The following is a 14,066-nucleotide window of genomic DNA, read 5'->3' as shown; positions in this document are numbered from 1 at the left end:
CGTACTCCTACAGCTCTGGACTCTATGGCCTGAACGGCTATGATGGTCTGGGCCATTACTCTGGACTCGCTGGACTGGGATACTCGTCGGTGCTGGATCATGGACTGTCCTACCCGTACTCGGCCGCTCTTCCGTACTCTGTCTACAACAACGGTCTCTATGGAGGATACTACGGCGCCAAGGTCGCTCCGACTTTGGTCCAGGCCAACGTCAACACTCTGAAGACGGTCAGCCCTCTGGGTCTGTATGGAGGATACTACGGCGCCAAGGTCGCTCCGACTGTGGTCCAGGCCAACGTCAACACCCTGAAGACGATCAGCCCTCTGGGTCTGTATGGAGGATACGGTGTGGAGCACGGATACGGTCTGGGTCACGGATATGGCTACGGATACAACAACTACCTCCCAGTCCAGGCTCATGCTGCGAAGTACGTTGCTGCCAACCCGGGAGCCGTCCATGTGGCCCCTCTCCCAGGACATCTAGTCAACCAGAAGTCGATTGTGGCGTAAATGAATGTGAGAACGATCAACTGGACAAGCATGTGTAAATAAACAAAGAGTTTTATCAAAACACATACTCTATCTTCAGCAAAAGTTAACCTAAAAGTCTGAAAGCTTTTGCAAATTTCTTTGAGACTTCAAAGATTTTATAAATACTTAAACTATCGAGTTTGGTTAAATATTGGCGAAACAGCCACACTCTGCAAGTAAAAATGCTATCAGTTTTGCAGAATGCTTGTTGCAGAAAACAAAACCTCACAAACGAATCATGTTGTACATTTGTTCAGGACCATTCAATCCGTGTCACAGGGCTTTTATTATGGCAATAAATTAGGTTTACAGAGTTCCGGGTGCTGGCTCAACGTTCAGCGACTGCTGGTTGACGGCGTGTCCGGCCAGAGGAGCCTCATGGATAGCACCACGGTTGGCGGCCACATAGCGAGCTTCCTTCTGGACCTGAGCGTAGACGGTCGGGACAGCCTGGACGGCCTGGACGTAGTTTCCTTGATCGTAAGCGTAGGCAGTCGGGGCAGCATAGGCAACAGGGGCAGTCTGGACAACAGTGCGTTGAGCGGCGTACGAGATGGGAGAAGCATAGGTAGCAACCGGGGCAGCATAGGTGGCAACTGGGGCAGCATAGGCAGCGACCGGAGCGACACTGGCGTGGCTGGCGTAGGTAACGGCCGGGGCAGCGTAAGCGGTGACGTACTTCGGAGCCACGTTCTGCTGGACGACGGTCGTCTCGGGAGCGGAGTAGACCACCGACACCGGAGCAATACCGGCCTCAGCGACGACGGCCAGAGCCACCATGACTACAGCTGCGATGCACTGCGGATGGACAGGAAGAAATGGTTGGTTAGTCAGGGATGAATCGCTCCCGAAAGCTTGAGAAGTCCTTCAATTACCTTCATGATTGCTGGTTGGAGGTTTGGGATTGATGCTGGTATGCGATCGAGTCGAAGATCGTTCAAGTTCTGATTGATACGAGAGCAGAGATGTCTTTTTATACCAACAGAAGCAGCGGACGGTCGCGAATCTAATCCCAAGTGAATGGCCAAACTAGATCCACAAAAAATGCAACACAAAAAACGAACGCACTTCTCCAAAATGCACGACGAACGATCGAACAAAGACAACGAGGAAACATGGCTTGGGTTAACATTCATACGTCATGGATCGGAGCCGGAGCCGGTTTATTAAAACAATATTATTTACACATTTACAACACATATTTGGCAACTGGAGCGGCCGACAGGTACTTGTTGTATCCCAGTCCGTAGCCGCCATAGTTATACAGGCCATTATCGACGACTGGGGACACCAGCTTGTTGTATCCGAGACCGTAACCGCTGGCAAGGACCGGAGACACCAGCTTGTTGTATCCTAGGCCATAGCTGTTATCAACGACCTTGGTGTATCCCAGTCCGTAGCTGTTATCAACGACCTTGGTGGCCAGCACCGGAGCAACCGACGGATATTCGACCACCTTCTTCACGGCCGGATAGGAACTGTAGTACGATGGGTAGGAGTACTTGTCCACAGCTGCTGGCAGACCGTACGACGAGCCGACGACCACCTTCGAGAGAGGAAGTCCATAACCGTAGCTCTGGTAGGACAGATCGTCAGCGTATGGCAGGTACGAGGCCTCGGACGCAGCGACGAACGCCACAGCCATGATTACAATGAAGAACTGGAAAACATGAGATGTTCGTTAGAAAAGTGACGATCAAGTATACTTGAATTTTTCCCAGAAGCACACCTTCATTTTGAATGATGTTGTTGTTGGTAGAAGTGCTGTGCGAATACTGATGTCAATATCGTCGATGTTCTCATCTTTTATAGCGCCACCTACCGGAAGAGTAAATCGAAAGGAAAACTCCATCGTCAAGGCCGGTTTTCGGGTGGAAAATGTGTCGCTTTGGGTTTGTTATAAAAGCGGACGATATTTGGGTCAAACGATCACAGTTCACTTGCAACGTTTTCGCGATCAAATCCAATCAATCGGAGCACTCAACTGTAAACATGAAGGTGAGTTTTGTGGTAGCATTTGTCGTATTTATTGATACTGATAGCAAGGGAATCGATTTGTTTCAATGTCCAGGGATTCATCGCGATCGCTGTCCTGGCTCTGGCCGCTGTCTCCAACGGATCATACCTGCCAGCTGTGCAGCCGGTCCTTCCGTTCTCCTACAGCTCAGGACTCTATGGCCTGAACGGCTATGATGGATTGGACCACTACTCTGGACTCGCTGGACTGGGATACTCCTCGGTGCTGGATCATGGACTGTCCTACCCGTACTCGGCCGCTCTCCCGTACTCTGTCTACAACAACGGTCTGTATGGAGGATACTACGGCGCCAAGGTCGCTCCGACTGTGGTCCAGGCCAACGTCAACACTCTGAAGACGGTCAGCCCTCTGGGTCTGTATGGAGGATACTACGGTGCCAAGGTCGCTCCGACTGTGGTCCAGGCCAACGTCAACACCCTGAAGACGGTCAGCCCTCTGGGTCTGTATGGAGGATACGGTGTGGAGCACGGATACGGTCTGGGTCACGGATATGGCTACGGATACAACAACTACCTCCCAGTCCAGGCTCATGCTGCAAAGTACGTTGCTGCCAATCCGGGAGCCGTCCATGTGGCCCCTCTCCCAGGACATCTAGTCAACCAGAAGTCGATTGTGGCGTAAATGAATGTGAGAACGATCAACTGGACAAGCATGTGTAAATAAACAAAGAGTTTTATCAAAACACATACTCTATCTTCAGCAAAAGTTAACCTAAAAGTCTGAAAGCTTTTGCAAATTTCTTTGAGACTTCAAAGATTTTATAAATACTTAAACTATCGAGTTTGGTTAAATATTGGCGAAACAGCCACACTCTGCAAGTAAAAATGCTATCAGTTTTGCAGAATGCTTGTTGCAGAAAACAAAACCTCACAAACGAATCATGTTGTACATTTGTTCAGGACCATTCAATCCGTGTCACAGGGCTTTTATTATGGCAATAAATTAGGTTTACAGAGTTCCGGGTGCTGGCTCAACGTTCAGCGACTGCTGGTTGACGGCGTGTCCGGCCAGAGGAGCCTCATGGATAGCACCACGGTTGGCGGCCACATAGCGAGCTTCCTTCTGGACCTGAGCGTAGACGGTCGGGACAGCCTGGACGGCCTGGACGTAGTTTCCTTGATCGTAAGCGTAGGCAGTCGGGGCAGCATAGGCAACAGGGGCAGTCTGGACAACAGTGCGTTGAGCGGCGTACGAGATGGGAGAAGCATAGGTAGCAACCGGGGCAGCATAGGTGGCAACTGGGGCAGCATAGGCAGCGACCGGAGCGACACTGGCGTGGCTGGCGTAGGTAACGGCCGGGGCAGCGTAAGCGGTGACGTACTTCGGAGCCACGTTCTGCTGGACGACGGTCGTCTCGGGAGCGGAGTAGACCACCGACACCGGAGCAATACCAGCCTCAGCGACGACGGTCAGAGCCACCATGACTACAGCTGCGATGCACTGCGGATGGACAGGAAGAAATGATCGGTTAGTCAGGGATGAATCGCTCCCGAAGGCTTGAGAAGTCCTTCAATTACCTTCATGATTGCTGGTTGGAGGTTTGGGATTGATGCTGGTATGCGATCGAGTCGAAGATCGTTCAAGTTCTGATTGATACGAGAGCAGAGATGTCTTTTTATACCAACAGAAGCAGCGGACGGTCGCGAATCTAATCCCAAGTGAATGGCCAAACTAGATCCACAAAAAATGCAACACAAAAAACGAACGCACTTCTCCAAAATGCACGACGAACGATCGAACAAAGACAACGAGGAAACATGGCTTGGGTTAACATTCATACGTCATGGATCGGAGCCGGAGCCGGTTTATTAAAACAATATTATTTACACATTTACAACACATATTTGGCAACTGGAGCGGCCGACAGGTACTTGTTGTATCCCAGTCCGTAGCCGCCATAGTTATACAGGCCATTATCGACGACTGGGGACACCAGCTTGTTGTATCCGAGACCGTAACCGCTGGCAAGGACCGGAGACACCAGCTTGTTGTATCCTAGGCCATAGCTGTTATCGACGACCTTGGTGGCGACGACCGGGGACACCAGCTTGTTGTATCCCAGTCCGTAGCTGTTATCAACGACCTTGGTGGCCAGCACCGGAGCAACCGACGGATATTCGACCACCTTCTTCACGGCCGGATAGGAACTGTAGTACGATGGGTAGGAGTACTTGTCCACAGCTGCTGGCAGACCGTACGACGAGCCGACGACCACCTTCGAGAGAGGAAGTCCATAACCGTAGCTCTGGTAGGACAGATCGTCAGCGTATGGCAGGTACGAGGCCTCGGACGCAGCGACGAACGCCACAGCCATGATTGCAATGAAGAACTGGAAAACACGAGATGATCGTTAGAAGAGTTATGATCAAGTATACTTGAATTGTCACAAGAAGCTCACCTTCATTTTGATGGATGTTGTTGTTGATAGAAGTGCTGTGCGAATACTGATGCCAATATCGTCGATGGGCGCATATTTTATAGCGCCACCTACCGGAAGAGTAAATCGAAAGGAAAACTCCATCGTCAAGGCCGGTTTTCGGGTGGAAAATGTGTCGCTTTGGGTTTGTTATAAAACACGATATTTGGGTCAAACGATCACAGTTCACTTGCAACGTTTTCGCGATCAAATCCAATCAATCGGAGCACTCAACTGTAAACATGAAGGTGAGTTTTGTGGTAGCATTTGTCGTATTTATTGATACTGATAGCAAGGGAATCGATTTGTTTCAATGTCCAGGGATTCATCGCGATCGCTGTCCTGGCTCTGGCCACTGTCTCCTATGGATCATACCTGCCAGGTGTGCAGTCGGTCCTTCCGTACTCCTACAGCTCAGGACTCTATGGCCTGAACGGCTATGATGGACTGGGCCATTACTCTGGACTCGCTGGACTGGGATACTCCTCGGTGCTGGATCATGGACTGTCCTACCCGTACTCGGCCGCTCTTCCGTACTCTGTCTACAACAACGGTCTGTATGGAGGATACTACGGCGCCAAGGTCGCTCCGACTGTGGTTCAGGCCAACGTCAACACCCTGAAGACGGTCAGCCCTCTGGGTCTGTATGGAGGATACGGTGTGGAGCACGGATACGGTCTGGGTCACGGATATGGCTACGGATACAACAACTACCTCCCAGTCCAGGCTCATGCTGTGAAGTACGTTGCTGCCAATCCGGGAGCCGTCCATGTGGCCCCTCTCCCAGGACATCTAGTCAACCAGAAGTCTATTGTTGCTTAAGTGGACAGATTGTCTAAATATTGTAAATATAGTGATTGGTTTGGAACTTGGTAAAAAGCGTATTTTGTCTTAGCAGGTTAGGACAATTGTTAGAAAATTCCGCTGATTTTTTTAAATTATGGTTTTACGAGTGTCTTTGATTTGTTGGGAGATGAATTGTGGAATTTTCTCATGAGGTTACACAAGGTTACAATTTGATTTATTTCAACGGTTTGGTTGTTTTTTTTTTTGTTTTTTTTTAAATTATGACGGCTTGATGCCGTATTGTCAGGTTTGGTTATTTTGTTACTATATTATTATCTTTTATCTTTTTTTTATATATTTATCTATAAGTTGTAATGTTTCATCAATCTTTTGATAATATTGCTGAAAATTTCTTTATTTACCTTGCTTTACTCAACAAAAGGTTTCACCTTCCGCAAAACGAAACAATCGCAAAGAAATAACACCTGGGAAGTAGCCCGGAATGCTTGTTACCGTTCTGTCTATCGAAACATTAATCTTCCAAATGCCGCCAGTTCGGTGGAACCTGCAATTTGTTGCTGTCCCCGTGCTTCCCACTGCTCGGTCAACGGTGCTGTTCATGCAGGCACAACACAACACATTGCACATCGGTCGTCATCATCACAAAGTGCGGCGCAGCCAACAGGCGAGAGATTACATCGAATGGGTGTGTTTTACGTCAAGCGCCATACCTCGCCAGCTGTAAGCCGATGCAGTGGCTGTCGTTGATTGATTACCATTTATCAACGGTAACGCGCGTCGGTTCTAGGCGGACCCCGGTCGATCTGGTAAGGCACGCTGCCGGGTCAGCTGAGGAGCACCGGGCAGCCGGACGCCCATTTGTGGCAAAAGGTTTATGCAAATGAAAGTTCAATCCTTTCCGCTCTTACTGTCAGGTGATTTACGAAATCGATCGATTGTGTGGGTTTTGCACATCGAAGCGACTCTCGCTTTTCTTAATCTTCTCGCGAAGGGATTGCTGGTGTAGCGAGAGGATTTATTTGTAGCAAGTGGAAAAATGGAATCCTATCGGCTAATGAGCTGGGTACGGATGTGGATTAAGACTTCAAACAGTCGACGACAGCTCAAGCGAAGGGCGAAAGAAGAGCGGAGGAATGCGTCAAATTAGAATGATTACTTTAATGTGCTGTCGCATGATGAGTGGACTTTGTTGGGGATCGATGGTGAAGAGCTAGAGAGAGAAAGAGAGAGAGAGAGAGAGAGAGAGAGAGAGAGAGAGAGAGAGAGAGAGTTAGTAAAGCGATATGGCGTTTAATGATGTGATTTAAATTCAGTTGCAATTATTCGCGCGAGTGTGATACGATTGGCTTAATTGGAATGTACTGCAAGAAGCTGGCGAAGTAGAGCAATAGCCTTGAACTCTATTAGAATCCTTGGAGGATTTGTGTCAAGTGACGTGATAAAAATGATGGATGGAAAAGTGGAGATAAACGGACTTACAATTAAATAATTGTGTTTGAGGAGATTATGTAAAAGGACGCCAATAAGCTTACTAGACTTAATGCAACTCTCAGAGGATCCATCTTTAGTTGGTTTTCGAGCAGGGAAGCGTGTAATGTGTCTTAACTATTTTATTTGATAGAATAACGTATAGTTAAGCCTATAAATTTTAACTAAAATCTTAGGACATAAGTGGTGAAACGTGTGACGCAGAGTTCGCAAAAATCTTCAACCAAACCAATCTTCAGAAAATTTTCAACGGGTTGTAAAATTTCATAATAGCGTTGTATATCTCCCCCAATGGTATGCAATATTCCCCTATATGAATGCAAAGCTCCGCACCGAGTAATATAGTTCATTGTTCTCAGTCAAGCACCATACCAGCTTTTTGGGGTCGTAGGGGTAACGATTTATTGTTTTTTATTTAAAACGGATTGTTCTCACATGGTCTTTAGAGCAGATATTTTGCTACTGGTGCAGCACCAGCAAGGTACTTGTTGTATCCGTATCCATGTCCATAGCCGTACGCCCCACCGTAAACAGCCGGATATCCCCAATGATTCGCCAGGCTACCGGCTACGTTTGTTTGGACGACGGTCGTCTTCACCGGCCCGTAGGCACCGTAGAGCGATGCGTATGGCGCGTACGGATAGGCTCCATGAACCGGAACCGGTAGACTGGCGGCATTTTCCTGCACTACGGTCGGTCCATGCGAGCCCCAGTAGCTGTACGTACCGGACGGGTTGCCATAGTAGGCGGCATACGGTGCGGCATAGGCGGGAGCTGCGTACGCCAGCGATGCATAGTGATCGTCGTAGTAAGCACCGGTATCGTGTACGGTATGGGGCAGCAAGCCGGTGTAGGGCGCAATGACTCCTGCCTCGGCGAGTGCCACAACACCCATAACAGCAACAGCAAGTGCAGCAAACGACTAGGGAATTGGAAGAATTGATAATATCGTTAGAGTGTTGTGTTCCTTGCGGAATTCGCTCGCGATCTACCTTCATGACGATCTGTACGCTTGGGATCTTTTCCTGGGGAAGGTTCTTGAGGCACTGCTGGACACGATCTACGGTCGCCCTCACTCATTGCAGGTGGTTTTATAAAGCTGCCGGGGACCTTCAAGACCTTCACGCGGTAACGCACGACAATGCAATAGCCAGTTGAAGCTGTGCGCCTTCAAGCGTAACTCAAGCATTAGAGGAGTCAATTATCCAAGAATCTGGGCACCGAGAACGAGCAACACCTGTCACTCGCTCCGTCCGAGAACAACTGGGAGAAAGCTAGAATTAGTAGCACCCAACCTGTAGCGCACCTGCACACCAGCGCCCAAGCTGGCGGAAAGTCTAATTGATTGATAACGCCCTGCGAGAAATGAGGTTTGTTTTGTTTGACGTTGAGCACTCACAGAAGTGTACTCTCGGCGGGGTTAATAAAAATAGCCTTTAACCACGGACGACTTTCCCACCATAGCAGCGGCAGCCGGAGCTCGGTCAAGGCAGGGCAGCCTTTGTGGTGTTTTTGCAATTCCTTCGGCGCGTTTCTATTACATGGTTGCTTGTTCCAGGATACGGACTGGTTACTACCACCAGCTGTCGCTGTTACCTCGTGGGATACACGCTGGAGTAGTAATTAGCATACGCTTGCGAGCCCCGTGTCCAGGCACGGAGCAAACACATCAACACTCTTAATTCTTGATCGAGCGTGGTGGATCGAAAGCGAACAAATGTTCTACATTTGAACGGCAAACAGGTAAGGAAAGCTATGGCTAGAATAGCAGCGCATACAAAGGTCTACAATAAAGGAGCTAATTGTTATCAAACGCCCGCACCCTAGCGAGAGATAATTGATCGTAGAGGCCGATTACGGGCAAAAGTTCCTCAATAAAATTGATTTTTAATGAACAGCTTTTAGGTGGATAGATTAATCTTGTTCGCGGTGGGCTGTCTCGGTACGCAACGGTGCGCTCGGATCGGGTTCGTGACTAAGAGCAGTGAAACGGGAACTTATTACGCCACTTTGTTGGGGTGACGCTGAGTTGTCCATAGGATTGGGTAGAATTTCTGAAGTTATGTCATATTGTCACTGTACTAGAATTCTAATTCCAACAGGTTTTTTTTTCGGGAACTCTGGGAAAACTTTTGGGAACGTTCTGGAATTTCGTGGGGAGAGTTAGACAGCAAAGAAGCACAAAATGCGTAGGCAACCACCTGCAACACACCGGGCGGTGCAGTGCAGTCCCTCTCGCACGACTAATTAACGCAATTATCGAACGTGACATATTTACCCGCCGAACGGGCAATTAAACTTTATCTCTTCCAGCCTCCGCCCGTTGCTAATCGGTCGGGCGCTCAGCTCTCGAAAGTAGTCCTTCTTCGGCTCGACACGAACGGTGCATTTTTCAGGAAGTGTGACACGTTGCCACACGTTCGACAGTGGGTGTGGGGAGAGTCGGGATCGTTTTTTTTTATTAATATGTTGCACTGCAATAGGTTACTCGCACGCCACGGTATGGGTTTACCATTGGTTATTCGCGTCACGTATGGGATTTTGTAATAAGCACCCATGTACAGCCATCCACCTGGGCCGTTGAAGAACGTGTTTGTTGGGCAGGGCAGATGGTGGTTTGAACTTGGTCGGGACCCCCCTTTTCGCAGACTTGCGGTTAGGGGAAACAGAGGTGACACCACGAATAGTGAATAGAAGGGCACCGTTGACCTTGGCCACGTTCTGTAACGAAGAGGGCGGGGGGGGGGGGGGATTGAGGGAATGAGGAAGAGGGAAGTGGTTTGTTAGAACTCTTTGCATAAGAACTTATTCACGTAATAGTCTTAGCTAAGACACGGTCGAGGAAGAAAGTTGACGTCAGCAAAAGCGAATGAAGGACTTGACTTTTTTGTCGTATTTATGGAGAACTAAGCTCTGTGTGTTCAGTATGTGATGTTTACATGAAAACATCTGTTCAATTATTAAGACTGTATTTTATTGACAGTAAACTAGGAATAATTGTGTCAACTTGAAATAATCCTACTTACATACTGATTGATGCTTATTTAGCCTTGGTATTCCTTTCCTTGTCGGCCCTATGGATTCTCTATTTGATCTAATACACCATATCAGGTCGTTTCTTAGCCGAATTTTACTACATGGCTGAATGATAATTTCATTTTCGTCAGTGCCATTAGTATTGCATGGGATGACTATAGCATTTTTTCAAGTCAATATTAATAAAAAAAAAGTAATCTACTTCATAAAGCCACGCTACGTGATGCCAGGTGCCAAAAAGATTAAAAGGGGTTAAAAGGCGGAGATTGGCGAAATTTTTACGTCAAAATTGTCTCGGTTCATCTGCCCGCGTTGTTTAGAGCACTTCATTCTTACTCTCTCGTCAACCGAAAATTACCATGGCAACGCATAGCAAGTGACAGAGAGGGCAAGAGAGAAGCGAAATCTTCCCGAAATTTCAGTTCGAGGACTCGAAATATTTTTGACGTATAGATTTCGCATATCCCTCCCCCCTTTTATGCGAAATCTTTTTGAGATCTCGCAACATGTAGCCGGGCTTCTATATTCTTATCATCCATGATGTTCCATTCATCAAACAGGGGCGGTCCGGTGGCCGAGGCGGAAACGGCCCCGGTCTTCACACGGCAGGATCAAATCCCATCCAGACCCTACGCCTGCCTGTACGTAGGTCTTAGACTACTTTACTATGGGTTAAATCAAGTCACTGAAAGCCAGAAATGGCAGGCCGAGACCTCTCGAGTGAATAAAAATAATATGCTAAAACCATTAAAAAAGCTGAGCGTTTCCAGTTTTGTCTAGCTTACTAGGGATTTTTTTATTAATCTTTTCATATTTTTCCTGACACAAGATGGTTTCATAGTAAAAGAAGGTATCCGAAAAAATAATTCTAAGTCTAATAACGTTCATGGTAAAAAGCAATTTAACAAGTCGTTCTGTGTTCCATTAAAATTATTTAAAGTAAATCATTTCTTTGTACAAGTTGTTTTTGAAATATGCTAAACAATATCAATCAACTTCATTATATTGAATGGAGTTTTATAAACTATTGTTAGAATAAGAAACTAAAAAAAATAGAATCAAAATTCCAAGTATGAGATTCGTACCTTCTCTACTATAATTAAGGATACTTTTATAAGTTTGTTCGTTGTTCGATGGCAGAAATACTTCCTTCTGTGGACATTCCTTGGATTTAAAACACGTGATCTATTTTTGCATTCAATTTTATATAAGAACTCTTGGCGAAAAGGAAAAAAAAACATAGCAATTATTCCTTGAAAGTGAATTTTCTAATGAATACTGAAATCCATCCAATAAAAGCGTTAATTGGTCAAAGCTAGTGATGCTTTCGAAGTGGAATTGTTCATGCCAACGAATCTTCATAGGCATTATTCATGCCCCCTTTCAAATACATTAGAGCCGTTTTCTACCGTCGATTCTGTTTGGCTCTTGGTTTGAACTCTAATCGCCAATCATCGATTTTGGCGCAAAGGTGAGTAGAACGTTTTAGTAATAAAAAGCCACACCGCTGACCATTTGTCATAACTAGAGCCCGGTTCCGATTGGTTTGATTTCTCCGCAAAATGCTTCCACCGCATGACCTTCGAAGCCGTTGGACCCTGACGTACCACAATCGCCAATTCTTGGCCCGGGCCTGGCCCGGAGTGTCCATCTGAAGCCGAACCTCCCGACCTGATGGAGCGGAAGCTTGGCGGTGTTCGGTATCGGTCGGTATGCCGATCGCGCCCCCTTCCACCGGAGTTTCATAATCTTTGTGTTGACTGCAATTCCAACCTGCAAGGCTAGGCGGTGTATGTGCGATAGTGCGATCGGTGAACAATTTTCTTCCCTCCCTCGGTCCCCTTTGCTCGGACTAGTCCTCTTGCTCGGTTTTCACACAGGCTGGGCGAGAATGCATTCCGAACGTTGCGGTTCGTTCGTTTGGGAGTTGGTGCACTTGCCCGACCCCGTGGGTGCATTTGGAGAGTGCATTGAGGTGCGAGGCGAATGCGGTACGGGGTGGAAGTCCACACACACCGAAGGGACCATTGGCTACGATCGGCTGTTGCGTGTGGACATTTGGGAGGGAGAGGGTTGTGCCGTTCACCCAGGAGGTATGGCGGGATCGGGTTCTTCCCTTTTGCTAGCCAAAGTCTTCGGGGCTCGGGTGTTGACGATCGTTTGTATAAAAGGATCCGGCGCTGGTCGAACTGCATCAGAAGCAATCCAAGCGTTCTAACAGCTCATCCAGCAATCCTCAACAACACCAACCTACCTACAACAATGAAGGTACGTGTTCTAGCGCAGGATCTCTGGAATCGAGATATCAGGACCTCTAGATTCAGGATCTCGCAGGACCTCAGGATTGATTTGATACTAACTTCTTCCTTCCTTCCACACAGTGCATCGTTGCCGCCCTTGCAATCGTCGCCCTGGCCGTCGTCGCCGAGGCTGGATACCCGTACGCTGGCTACCCATACGCCGGATACGGAGCCACCGTCATCCAGGCCAACGCTCCAGCCTGGCCGTACGCCGGATACCCGTACGCTGCCGCTGCCTACCCGTACGCTCATGCCGCTGCCTACCCCGCTGCCATCGCTGCCTATGCTGCCCCGCACGCCGCTCTCCTGGCCGCTCCCCATGGCCCAGTCGCCTCGGTCGCTCACCATGCCGGCGTTGTGCCCGGAGCTACCTCGGTCACCGCTACCCGTGGTGCCGTCCATGTTGCTCCTCTGCCCGGTCATGCCGTGTCGCAGAAGCAGCTGAACCTGGCCCCGGCTCCCGGAACCCTGTAAGGCTGGAACGCTTTGACTAGCGCTTAAGGAAACGATCGGAAAATTCGGAACAAAGGATGTGTGTGATAGGCCGGAGAGCAACTGGTGCAAAACCCTGCCGGGCAGTGCGACAGATTTGTCCAGCGGTGCAGACCGTTGAGCAATTGGTCGCCAATGTTTTTCCCCGAGGGTTTTTGACGATAGCTGGCTGTTATTTTGTTCATGGTTATCTCAGCTGGTTGTACATTTACTGTAAATAGAAGTTATTTACATGAATAAATGACAGCAAACAAAAATAATCTGATATGGTTTTTATTTAAAATAGTATTTTTAATCGTCGCTCGATAAGTCAAACATTGTCCATGATTCCATTTTAAATAAGATCTTTTGGGTCTACATCCTGCTTTTGACTACAACAGATTGCTGTGGAAGGAATTCGACACATTCGACTTATCCAAATACGCAAACTAGGACCTACATCTCTGGTAACAGATTATCTAAGATACCACAACACCACATAGCCGTCTCTTAGCATCAATTTTGGATCGCACGGCCGAAACACGAGCTAACGCATCGATCGAGTTGCTGAGCATACACAATGCAGCACCGGATGCACAAGCCGATCAACGTTATCGTCATCAGCCGGAGTTGCACACCGGATACACGTGCCGAACGATGACACTGACAGCAACCATCGGACAGCTTAGGTTACATACGAGATAAACGCGCTAAACCGATGATATTGTAGCAACAACACAGTCGGTTTGGGATAACAATTTTAAATGATAAAGCTAGTTCTTCTCGAACGGTCAGCCCAATTCGTCTTTCCATCTTTTTCAAGAACATGCATGAAAGATGTGCTAGAAAGACTCAGCTATACGGTCAGGCCTAATGAACTACGAACTACGAGTTGAATACTCGTAGTTGAATAGCCATTTGATCAGTGTTCTCATGCTGTTCAATCATAATAATGAATCATTATCATCTGTACTATTAAG

The 14,066-nt window shown here is 47.8% G+C and overlaps 6 protein-coding genes across 19 annotated transcripts in view; 2 read left to right on the top strand and 4 right to left on the bottom strand.

The window, feature by feature from the left end:
- Nucleotides 1–5,863, top strand: part of LOC118514290 — a 163,555-nt gene extending 157,692 nt beyond the window's left edge. For 10 of the 13 annotated variants that reach the window (XM_036061046.1, XM_036061043.1, XM_036061044.1 and 7 more), the window contains 3 exons: nucleotides 166–339; nucleotides 2,846–3,019; nucleotides 5,550–5,863. In XM_036061046.1, coding sequence (XP_035916939.1) covers nucleotides 166–339; nucleotides 2,846–3,019; nucleotides 5,550–5,806 — 605 coding nt within the window. In that variant the 3' untranslated portion in view covers nucleotides 5,807–5,863. Of the gene's footprint in view, nucleotides 1–165; nucleotides 340–2,845; nucleotides 3,255–5,549 lie in introns of those variants that run through there. The other 3 variants (XM_036061050.1, XM_036061048.1, XM_036061047.1) reach the window with 3 other exon arrangements.
- Nucleotides 775–1,470, bottom strand: LOC118514312 (adult cuticle protein 1-like). The gene is made up of 2 exons (XM_036061096.1): nucleotides 1,406–1,470; nucleotides 775–1,328 (listed from the first exon to the last, which is right to left on the bottom strand). Exons 1-2 carry the CDS (start codon nucleotides 1,409–1,411, stop codon nucleotides 837–839), a joined length of 498 nt encoding a protein of 165 aa, XP_035916989.1. The 5' UTR covers nucleotides 1,412–1,470; the 3' UTR covers nucleotides 775–836.
- LOC118514307 lies at nucleotides 1,651–5,088 on the bottom strand. Of its 2 annotated transcripts, XM_036061090.1 has the most exons (3): nucleotides 4,967–5,088; nucleotides 4,589–4,897; nucleotides 1,651–1,908 (listed from the first exon to the last, which is right to left on the bottom strand). In XM_036061090.1, the coding sequence occupies exons 1-3, from the start codon at nucleotides 4,970–4,972 to the stop codon at nucleotides 1,720–1,722; spliced, it is 504 nt and encodes a 167-aa protein (XP_035916983.1). In that variant the 5' UTR covers nucleotides 4,973–5,088; the 3' UTR covers nucleotides 1,651–1,719. The 2 variants fall into 2 exon arrangements, with proteins under 2 accessions (XP_035916983.1, XP_035916984.1); XM_036061091.1 differs by lacking the exons at nucleotides 4,589–4,897; nucleotides 4,967–5,088 and adding an exon at nucleotides 2,260–2,304 and having other exon boundaries at nucleotides 1,651–2,190.
- Nucleotides 3,455–4,146, bottom strand: LOC118514313 (adult cuticle protein 1-like). The gene is made up of 2 exons (XM_036061097.1): nucleotides 4,086–4,146; nucleotides 3,455–4,008 (listed from the first exon to the last, which is right to left on the bottom strand). Exons 1-2 carry the CDS (start codon nucleotides 4,089–4,091, stop codon nucleotides 3,517–3,519), a joined length of 498 nt encoding a protein of 165 aa, XP_035916990.1. The 5' UTR covers nucleotides 4,092–4,146; the 3' UTR covers nucleotides 3,455–3,516.
- A 1,686-nt stretch (nucleotides 5,864–7,549) lies between the features above and the next one.
- On the bottom strand, nucleotides 7,550–8,512 carry LOC118513270. The gene is made up of 2 exons (XM_036058837.1): nucleotides 8,272–8,512; nucleotides 7,550–8,201 (listed from the first exon to the last, which is right to left on the bottom strand). Exons 1-2 carry the CDS (start codon nucleotides 8,275–8,277, stop codon nucleotides 7,722–7,724), a joined length of 486 nt encoding a protein of 161 aa, XP_035914730.1. The 5' UTR covers nucleotides 8,278–8,512; the 3' UTR covers nucleotides 7,550–7,721.
- Nucleotides 8,513–12,463: 3,951 nt separating this feature from the next.
- LOC118509804 (adult cuticle protein 1-like) lies at nucleotides 12,464–13,367 on the top strand. Its single transcript, XM_036050942.1, has 2 exons — nucleotides 12,464–12,583; nucleotides 12,697–13,367. Exons 1-2 carry the CDS (start codon nucleotides 12,578–12,580, stop codon nucleotides 13,087–13,089), a joined length of 399 nt encoding a protein of 132 aa, XP_035906835.1. The 5' UTR covers nucleotides 12,464–12,577; the 3' UTR covers nucleotides 13,090–13,367.
- The last annotated feature ends 699 nt before the right edge of the window (nucleotides 13,368–14,066 follow it).

This window comes from Anopheles stephensi, chromosome 3 (genome assembly GCF_013141755.1).
Source record: "Anopheles stephensi strain Indian chromosome 3, UCI_ANSTEP_V1.0, whole genome shotgun sequence".
Lineage (NCBI taxonomy): Eukaryota > Metazoa > Arthropoda > Insecta > Diptera > Culicidae > Anopheles > Anopheles stephensi.
The sequence above is the reverse complement of the archived record's forward strand: the minus strand, read 5'-3'. Positions and strand labels throughout refer to the sequence as shown.